Genomic DNA, 10,491 nt, shown 5'->3' on the forward strand with positions numbered 1-10,491 from the left:
GGACAAACTAACTAGCACATAGAGCCCGACCATCAAATTTTGGATAAACCAACCGACACGACTGTCATTATCTCAATTTTTCCGTATCTTCCTCCTTGCCAGCGGACAGCGGACAAGCAGCAGCACCGCTTGCCCGCAACCACCACCTCCCGCGCTGACCTGTGGGTGCTCTCCGATCGCCACGCCTCCGCCGCCGCGCGCTCGCCTGATCGTCCCAACACGGCACGAGCTCGTCGATCGCCCCACTGCCGCTCAGCTAGCCAACGCAAGCTCGCCGGCCGCCCTGCCACCGCTGCCCGGCCATTACGCAAGGGGGATGAAAAAGGGACGAACCCTGCCCCCTTCGTTTTTAAGGGATGGAGGCGTCCTCGATTTGGAGGTACATTACTGGCATATTCTACGAAGGGGATGGCGACCCTGTCCATTCCGTCCTCCGATCGCCCTGGGCTGTTGGCACAACAGTATTATGGTATGTTACAGCCTCTTAGCATTAAGTCAAACAATCTAGAGCCACGCTTACCTCGAAATGTACTTCAGCTTGACTAAACAGGACTTCAATAGGCAAGGATAGACAAAGGCTCCCCCGGAGTTGGGGAAATATTACAGCAAGAGCTAGGAGCCTAAATATTACAGCAAGAGCTAGGAGCCTAAATATTACACAACCACCAAGAGTCCAAGACACTGGACTGGAGCCATTTCAAGTTTAGTACCAATAACAAAGGCCACTCCCATCGCAGCTAGAGCTCAAAGTAACAGGAGATAGCTCGAGGAACCGACAAACATGCCAGCTTGATCCCTAAACATCGGAAGCTCTACCTGAGTGGCAACATCCTTGGTTCCTCGGAGCCCAATGGAAAATTGGTTGGGTCATCTGAGAGCAGCAAAATTTCAGATGTAATGCCAACCGGTGAACTGAAGACATTCCCACATAATGTAACTGGTGGATTCAAGAAAAAGATGTCCTGAATTCATCATGGTCTCCCATTGCTATCTTTGACAAGTAGCAGAAAAAACAACTTATCTCATTGCATATCCTGCTACTGACTCAAGCATTCCAGCTCTCAGCTCAAGACCCTGTTGACACAGATACCATTCATTCCTTGACGGTCCACTGCTGCTTGTGCAGACATTTTTCAGTCCTCTGACAGACAACAGAAATGAGTAGTGTACAGAAAACTACAAGATCCCTCAGATACAGCAATACAGATGATTAACAAATGACACCGCACCTCAAGGCTGCCATGAACCATTGTTGGGCATATTGTGATGACCAGACATCCGATCTTTACAGGTGGGGCAAATGAAGCCAAAAGAACTAGGCTGCTGTCCATCCAAAGGGCCAAAATGATGGAACTGACTGTTGCACCACATACATAAACAGGTGACCATGTTGCCACCAGTAACCATCCTTGGTAAGGACAAATCCCATCCTAACTGGACTTGAGGTGGAGGGCCACTTCCAATCTGCGGTGCATACCCCAAAACTAGAGTTGGTTCGGATGCGCTCACAAAATTTTGACTGGGCATGTTAACAAACTGTGACGATACAGGAGGTACAGCATTTGGTCTGGCCATGCTCCCAAACTGTGAGGATTCTGGAGTTACAGAAATTGGTCGAGCCGTGCTCCCAAAAAACTGAGAAGATTCAGGGGGTACAGAGTTAGGTCTAGTCATGCTCCCAAACTGAGAGGACTGAGCAGGAGGTACAGAATTTGGTCCAGCCATGCCCCTGAACTGAGAGGTTTTAGCAGGGGGTACAGAACTAGATTGGGCTTTGCTTCCAAACTGAGAGGATTCAGCAGGAGGAATAGAATTCGGTTGAACCAAGCTTGAGAATTGAGAGGATTGAGCAGACTGCACATGATTAGGTTGAGCCATGCTCACAAACTGAGAAGGTGCAGCAGGCACCAAAGTAGGCCTTGCAAAGCCTCCAAACTGAGATGTTCCAGTGGGGAAAGATTTAGGCGCATCCATGCTCCCAAACTGTGAGGATTCAGTGGGTACAGAACTTTTTTTTGAAATGCTCCCAGGCGGAGGGGATCCAGCTGTAGCCATTCTAAGCTGTCCATGGCTAGAAAATATCTGCTGCTTCTGTGCACCAAATCCAAGTTGCAAATCACACTGTTTAAAAAAATTAGCAAAGTATCACATTGTTACCCAGCATTAAATGACATGAATATTCATGTGGCAGAAATCACTTGATACATGCTAACGACACCAAGAACAAAGAATTGGTAAAGATACCAAACCCCAACACATACAGGTTTAGGCCAAAAAAAAGGGTATAAGTTCTGAGAGCAAGACAACCATCAACAAAATTTTTAATTGGTTTTACAAATTGGGCACAAAAGTATAATTATTTGCCACATGAAAGTTATATTAGTAAGTTTCAGGAAAAGTTGTTCACAAATCATATTTTAACGATTTTTTCTGCTGATATATATTTACAAAAACTAATAGTAGTCAAATGTGGGTTTCGGAGACTGTTGATGTCCAAGATGACAGGTACCAAGCTGTAGTATATACTAGTTCATAAACACATTAGATAATCAAAGAGGCATTATGCTTCTGCAGAACAGAATAACCGGCATGCTATGTTGACAAGATGCAAATAAAAAAGTTTGTAGTCATGGAAAATTGTTGACATCTATCGATATTTGTCTTCTTTATTTATAGTCAATATGTTTCCAAGCTACATTGCTGCAAGACTTGTGGAATAATGAACTAAAAGGCCATCTACGCAATAAACAGCGGCACCTATGTTACTCATTTATCCAGTCATAAAACCACATATGAGATACGAAATAACTAATTTAAGTGGATATAATATCATCATGATCCACTAGATGTTTAACAGTATTCTTATCATTGCTAAAGAGCGCAACAGTTAAGAAAGTCTACAAATTCTGGTATGTTTACCTGATCTTGAGATGTGCTGGTCACTGAAACATCAGCAACAGATTGAACTGTAGAGGACATGCGACCAAAATTGGCCTGCATAGACACAAGGCCATTGGCATTCCGGCTAGCACTAGCTGCAGCATGAGGGTCAAAACCAGGAGCATGATCATTATAGTGGTTTTGCATCTCATTATTCAACTTTCCCATCACCTCAAGCCTAGCTACATTTGGTTTATTGTTGTTGATGGGTCTATTGACAAATGAGCCCTTTGTGAAGCTAACATCACCTCTATTAACCGAAGAGCCCTTGATGCAGTTGATATCACTTCCGTTTGTTGGAGTTTTTGGTGCAGGTAGTGAACAACGGCCAGAAGAATTGGGCTTTGTGTGAGTAAAACTGTTACTGAACTGTGCAAAACCCTTTTCAGTAATACCACCACTAAAGACATCACTATTAGCTTCAGTGACAAATCCTGTTTCTTTACTTGTTCTGTTCTTCGTGTTATCAATCCGTTCCTTGGCACTGGATGCAAGTTCTTTATCACTATTCTTTGTCTGCATTGAACCAGAAGCAAAATAATCTGCCCTAGTTGCCACAGCGTAGACAGGTTGTGTGCCCAAATTGGACTGATACACTGCAGTATTGTCCTTGCTTGCAAAAGGGTTATCTTTAAGAACACCAAAATTTTCACCATAAGGCTCATAGCTTGCACCAATGCATCTGGAGCCAACAGCTTGGGTTTTGCTTGCTGTGCCAAATGAACTAGATATTTTATTGGTCAATCCGCAACAGGAAGACGCACTAGATGCACCATCATTGTTATTGAAACTGCCACTAAAACATTTTGCAGTAGAAGATGACCGATTAGCTTCATTAAGGGCAGCTGATGTTTCATTATCTGCATTAGCAATAGGGAAAGATATTGTATTTACACATGAATTGAGGTTGACATCTCTTGCTTTCACAGTATTATTGTCAGCATGCCTCGGAGCAGCCCTGCCACGATCAATAATCTGGTCCTGATAATGATTGGCTGTTCCAAAGGCAGTAGGTCTGACAACATGGTTACTTCCCGGCTGATCACTAAACATAGCCACTCCAGCAAAGCCATTAATGTTGCTAACAGATTGATTATTGGAGATCAATGCCCTTTCTGGAACTGTCACATCAGCATGGCCTGTAAAATTTGTATATCTACATACACTTGGAGCATCATTAAAGGAAGGACCCACTTCAGGCCTACTCCAAGTTTTATTTGGCCTAATGAAATTATCTGAATAATTTGTACTAAAAAGCTCAGTGACTGTAGAGTTATTGTCACCATGTTCGTTTGAATGATTGTGGTGCTGAAAGCCTGCTTCACCATAAGAAACCTTGTTGTTCTGTCCATGTGATTCAGTCAACTCCTGAAGGCTAAATGAAATTTCTGCCGAGGAATCATTAGTTGCCCTTCTGGAAGTAGCCTTATCCAGAAATGCTTCAGGAGTCAACCCTTCGTACCTTGCATGAGATCCGACATGGCCAAAGTACCGTGATTCCTCTTCAAAGGTCTTACAACAAATAGGGCATTCAAGCTTACCATCTTTCCCTACTACTGGCTCACCAAACTTGCCAGTCCTGCGCCTCTTAGCACTCATTTCATGATATGACAAATGGTGCTGTACATATGAAGTCCGGTCACCAAAGGTCAAATTGCATTTCTGGCATTCATAAGCATTTACTTTGTCTGCATTCCTTTCATCCACATCGTTTGGATCACTGGAATAGCTGGAGAAGGCAAGAGAAGAAACTGAATGTACATTTGTCTTGTCCATAATTGAACCAATTTGATCTTGAAAACCTAAAACCTGTTACATACTTTATTAATTAAAACAGGTGAATTTAAGTAAATAAAATTTAGTTTCGTACACTTCAAACTTACACTATCATCACCACCGTTAGCACTCAAGTAATGTTGTCCTGTGCTTTCATACTGAATAGTGGCTGGTTTGAGCTCTGGATACCCGAGAAGTGACATGAGGTATGCAGAAACCTCCTTGCAAGTAGAAAACTGACTTCCCTTGGGGCTGGAAAGTATGGCGTGCACATTTAGCTAGTTGAAGTCATATAGAAAAGAGACATCCAAAACACTCAAATCAAAATGGGCAGGAATTTTCGAAATGCATCAACCTAGAAGGACAAATAATATATATTGTGATTGTGAAAAATACATTTAACATCTCAAGTTCTCAACCCGAATATCCAAGCAGCAAACATCAAGCAAAGTATAGTAATATATAAGTTTACGTCTAAATGAGGAGAAATAATCTCTAGTGTTGTTATACAAGAAAAGGTAGATTGAAAATGCAAGTGGTAAATCTGAGTGCATATGATTGGATATATTAGGAACAATTAAGATGATAGGAATGCTCACATGTCCTTATTTTTCAGATTCCCTCTCACTAACAGATGGGGAGACCGGATTGCATGTCAGCGAAAGAAACTAGTGGCGCAGACAAATCCATTAAAAATTAGTAAGTTCAAATATTTCATCAACATGATAGACAACTATCAGCATTCTGCATTCAACAACAACGACAACAAAGCCTTTTAGTCCCAATCAAGTTTTGGGAGATGAAGCCCAACATAAGCCAGCAACAATAATAAGTAAAATAAAATAAATATCTAATAAGCATCACACAGCCATGGACACATGGTCAGGTAGTGTTGGCTGAATGCACATACTATGCGTGCGTTGAAGAGTACATGAAAACAGACTATCAAAACGGCATAAACACTGTTGATACTTAAACAACAGCATCAAATGCAGCTACACCATGACAAGCACCAAGACTGTCTTTGCAAACCCAGAAAATCCAATCCAACATTATACTTAACAAACATCTCACTCCAGTGATGTAGTATAACATTATTATTAATTAACATCTAAAACATGCATCCATTCACTCAAACAGAAGCATCCGATTTCCAAAGCTAAGCAGAATCAACTGATATCGTTGACTGCCAGAGGTATCACTATCACCATGTATTCGTAAACCCAATCCACCACTTATATTGTGCATTTGTGCATGTCTCAGGCACACTGCTAGAGCATCTCTGAACAAGTATACATCACATCAGGTAAGGTATTCCAGCATAGTTCGATTCCAGATACTAACACTAGCATAGAGAAAAAATGGCAGGGCAGGGCAAAAGAGGCAAACCTCACGTATCTGAAGCAGCGCACCCAGACGAGTCCCCCCTTTCGCTTAAGCCCGAGCTGCAGCTTCCACCCGCGAGGGAGGTGATCCCCAAAGAAGGAAGCGTCCACATTCTTCCTCCGCTGCCTCTGGCTGACAAACTTCCCTGCAAGGCTGTCGATAAAACCCTGCAGCTCGGCCTCGGAAGCCATCCCGGCCGTCCGCCTGTGCAGCTCGGCATCGTAGGGGTCCACCATCCCCGCAAGCCTGAGCAGGTCAACGGAGACCCCCTTGGCGTTGGCGGTCTCCCGGTCGGGGTCGGGGGGCGGCGGCGGAGGGGAGGAGTCTTGTAGTAGGGCTAGGGTTTGGAACTCGGGAGGGGGCGGGAGCGAGGGGTCATCGGGGACGAAGAGGCGGCGGAGGTGGTACGCGACGATTTCGCCCTCGGGGTCGTACTCCCGCCCGGCGGACGACTGCGCGGAGGAGGTGTGACGGGCGGGCGAGGGCGAGGAGGAGGACGCGGCGGCGGCGCCGAGGCGGAGGCGGGAGAAGGTCTGCTTCCGGGAACCGGCGCTCTCGTTGAAGACGGCGCGGTCGATCTTGAGGGGCGGGAGCGGGTCGGCGTCGGGGCAGGTCCGCGGCGCGAGGGCGTGCGCGGAGGCGGCGGCGAGCGCGTCAAGGTCGGGCTGCGAGAGCGCCCGGATGTCCACCACGGGGAGCAGCTCCGTCGCCATTGGATGCTCGAGGGGGGGCGCCGATTGGATTGGAGAGGGCGAGGTGGGCGGCGGCGGCGGCGGTGGAGCACTGGAGCGTGGACCGATCCGAGCGTGTCGCTCGCCGAGGAGACTAGGGGAAAGTATCAGCTTGGTGTCTGTTCCCCCAGTTCCAGTTCCACGATACTGCTACCCCTCGAACCCTCCTCTCCTCCTGATGAAATGAAACGGTGAGGGCGGCTCATGGAGTCTGCGCCTTGTGGGCTGGCCTTTAGTTGGGCCCGCAGTACGTATTCATGAATACACCTGCGCTCGTGGTTCTTGCGCCTGTTGTGCTACTGCTTATGCAGCAGAATTGTTTTTTTTTCTCATTTTTATTATACTAGCAAATATTCTCGTGCGTTGCAGCGGGAGAAATAAAACCAACTATTTATAGAAAATGATACATACATATTTATGTTTTACCCTCTATATTAAATTTTAATGCATCGCACTAAATCCAATATATCTTGGAATCAGAAATGCATGAAACTCGATACAATTAGAAATCAGACTCTGTATCATTATGGTACGTGATTGTCTATAAGCACAAGTCATGAATCTGGGTCAGTAAGGAGGATGCGAAGACATTATAGGATGTATAAAAATAGCTGGTTTTGCTCTTTGATATTATGTATATATAGGAAATATTCGAGTGGGTCGCAACATAAACTAAATTAGTTCATATCCGTTCTTAGCAAACAATAAATCTGGTCTAACCCTATGATTTTTTTTCATAATTTGTAGGGCAATAAGAGCATTATGTATTCATTAATACTCTGTTCGCTTATGCTGAAATTTGGCTTATGCTGAAATATTGTGAGAGAAAAACACTGCTATATGGCTGAAAAAGTAGCTCAAGCGAACATGACCTAAATCAAAATAATAGTATTCAATTTTTTAGCAAAGCTCCATGAATATAAAATTAGCACGATGATTTATGCTACATTGGAGACAAAAGTATTTTAATTGTAAAAGTATAGTAGATGTTATGATATCGTTCTCAATATCTATTGAGCATCTTATTAAAAGAATCATAAAAAGCTGACCTTAAATGCTTGTGTCCAACGACTTGAAAAGAGGCCAGCAACACCGCCACACAGTGACACATGTGTTCAGTAGTGTACCTTTGACAAACTACGTGTCTCAACACTTCGGCCCCGTTTGGCCAGGCTCCGGTGGCTCCGGCTCCTGTCTGTCGGCTGCTGGGCGGTCGACACCCGGTTATTGTTTACCGAAGCCGTTTTTCTCTTTCCTCCTTTCCTCTCTCACTGACACCACCGGAGCCGGAGAAGCTCGTTTTTCTGGCTCCGCGGCTCCGGCTCCTGTAGGCACCTGCCGGCTCCTAGGCGGCCGACACCCGGCTATAGTGCAGGAGCCGGAGCTCGCGGGAGCTCGGCCAAACGGGGCCTTCGAGTCACCCACGTACGTGGACACGCCCATTGAAGGTCGAAGGTCCGCGTGTTGTAGCCCAGTGCCCGCGTGGCCCCAGCAGTCGTGCCTCGCCCCGCGGCTCCTAGCTCGACGACATTCGCGTTTGGCTTATAAGCCGTACTTTTTCAGCCAATAAATAATATTTTTCTCTCACAATAAATCAGCAAATAGTAGTTTCAGCCATGGCTTATCAGCCAAACGAACAGGGCAAATGGTAGTCTTCCCCGCGCGCCTGGGACCACGATCTGAGCAGGGAGCGGTGCAAATCTAAGCCGGTAGGTTCATGTGATCCGATCTTTTCTCTGGTCGTCTCAATTTGTCGGGTACCCGGGGTCCTTCGCGGACCGGCTTCCCAAACAAGGCTCGGCCTAAGCAAACAGCGCGCAACTCATGGGACGGCCCAAATATCTAAACAGCAGGACAGAAGGGCGATGCAATCACTGACCGGAAGGTCTGGCCGAGGAGGAGCGACACCCGTTTTCCGACTCTGGCCCACCTCTCCGACCGGAAGGCTCACTTCGTTCTCCAGCCCGTCTTCAGACGGCCTCTCCGACCAGAAGGCCTGGCTAAAACACTACTTACGACTCTGACCCCACGTCTCCGACCGGGGTACACAAAAACCCTGCTCACTGCTCTTCTCCGACTGGCGCAATCAGAGCCGACTGTGACCAACCGACCGGGGACGCCCGCTCGGAAAGGACCAGGGAACGAACAGAGAAAGCAAGGCAAGGCGCACAAGTCAAACCACGATACCGGGGACTGTACCCTGTACACCAGCAGGAACAGTACTCTGCAACCTCCCTGACACGAACAGTGTTGTAAGCGTCGACATTTTTCCTACAGTATTGTGGGCGTCATTAACTCCCATACGGTAAGGCTCCCCCCACGTGCCTCTGGGCATCGACAGTGTTGTGGGCGCTAGTATTTATTGTACCGAGTGAACATGGTAAAACTCCTCACATGCCTCTGGGCATCAACAGTATAGCAGGTACCAACATCTGCTATACCCGAACAAAACGATGGAACCTCCCACATGCATCCAACATCCAACAGTGTTATGGGTGCCTACCATCATCCTGTACCTGCTAGCATGGGCAACAAGGCTTAGAAGCATACGTACTCTCTCCCTCTCATTTGTAAGGCCATCCCCTTCATCTATAAAAGGATATGCGTTCTCTCCCAACATTCAAGCGATTCCAGATTCATTAGATCGATCAAGTTTACTAGTTCGCAAACACTGAACCGCCAGGTTCGAACCTCAAGCACACGCTTGAACACTTAGCTCATAGCGGAGCTCCTGTCGTTCTCGGCCCTTCCGACTAGAGTTTGACCGGACCTCTTGTACCCTCCATTTTTCTCCTTCTCGTTTGTAACCCCACTGCAAACTTCGAGCACTTGGGCTCAGGAATAAAGTCATCGACCGACTCAAACTAGACGTAGGGCACGTTGCCTGAAATAGTATAAATCTCGTGTCATTGAGTGCTAGGCCACCTCCGATCATAATGTACAAAAAAACTATAAATATTTACTTGTTGGTCACTTTCTGCACCGACAGTTGGCGCCGTCCGTGGGGAAGACGTACGTTCAACACTTTTTTTGTCATCGGATGTACCACTTTTCCGCCACCTTCGCCATGGTGGACTCAGGTGAAACGATTCGCTTCGGCTCACTGGAATTTCCTGTACTCCCACTTGTTGGGATGTGGGTTCCACCCGTCTTTGAGCCATCCCAGGCCTTTCTCTTTGGAAGTATGGACTTCGTCGTTGATCGGCTCGGCGTACTACACCTCCGTGAGGAGGCACTCATTCCGGCGCCCATCAGAGGGGCGCCCTCCATCGGCTCTAGGACGCATGACATCAACGACGCGACATCTATGCTTCATTCCGAGTAAACTCTCTACTCAAATCCCGCTGTGAGTAATATGCATACTGTAATTTACTCTCTATTTACTATCTCCCGCCGATTATCTAGAGGGGCCGTATTGACCACATCACGGACACCGTACGATCGGTTCCCCTATGGCCTCACGTGCGCTCGGGGGCTCTAGGGACGCTGCCGCCTTCCCTCCTCACATCCGAATTTGTGGGAAAGGTGAGCTATGCTCCTACCACTTTCCACGAACTTCCGGATGATGAGGGTGAGAGCGACGGCTCTAGCATTGGCGACGTAGCGCCTAGCCACCGTCCGTCCTGGGAGTGCGCTATGGCAGACGTTCTGGGATAGC

At 46.8% G+C, this 10,491-nt stretch overlaps 1 protein-coding gene across 1 annotated transcript; it reads right to left on the minus strand.

Annotated features, from left to right (window-relative positions):
- Positions 1 to 538: 538 nt before the first annotated feature.
- Positions 539 to 7,031, minus strand: LOC136500914 (uncharacterized). Its single transcript, XM_066496386.1, has 5 exons — positions 6,106 to 7,031; positions 4,824 to 4,968; positions 2,920 to 4,749; positions 1,230 to 2,121; positions 539 to 1,141 (listed from the first exon to the last, which is right to left on the minus strand). The coding sequence occupies exons 1-4, from the start codon at positions 6,813 to 6,815 to the stop codon at positions 1,231 to 1,233; spliced, it is 3,576 nt and encodes a 1,191-aa protein (XP_066352483.1). The 5' UTR covers positions 6,816 to 7,031; the 3' UTR covers positions 539 to 1,141; position 1,230.
- Positions 7,032 to 10,491: the final 3,460 nt, after the last annotated feature.

Source organism: Miscanthus floridulus, chromosome 13 (assembly GCF_019320115.1).
Source record: "Miscanthus floridulus cultivar M001 chromosome 13, ASM1932011v1, whole genome shotgun sequence".
Classification (NCBI taxonomy): Eukaryota; Viridiplantae; Streptophyta; class Magnoliopsida; order Poales; family Poaceae; genus Miscanthus; species Miscanthus floridulus.

Coding starts and splice junctions, on each gene's coding strand:
- LOC136500914 (XM_066496386.1), bottom strand. CDS start 6,815: ATGGCGACGGAGCTGCTCCCCGTGGTGGACATCCGGGCGCTCTCGCAG. Junction 4,969..6,105: donor CGCTGCTTCAGATACGTGAG/GTTTGCCTCTTT, acceptor CATACTTTCCAG/CCCCAAGGGAAGTCAGTTTT. Junction 4,750..4,823: donor CTAACGGTGGTGATGATAGT/GTAAGTTTGAAG, acceptor AGTATGTAACAG/GTTTTAGGTTTTCAAGATCA.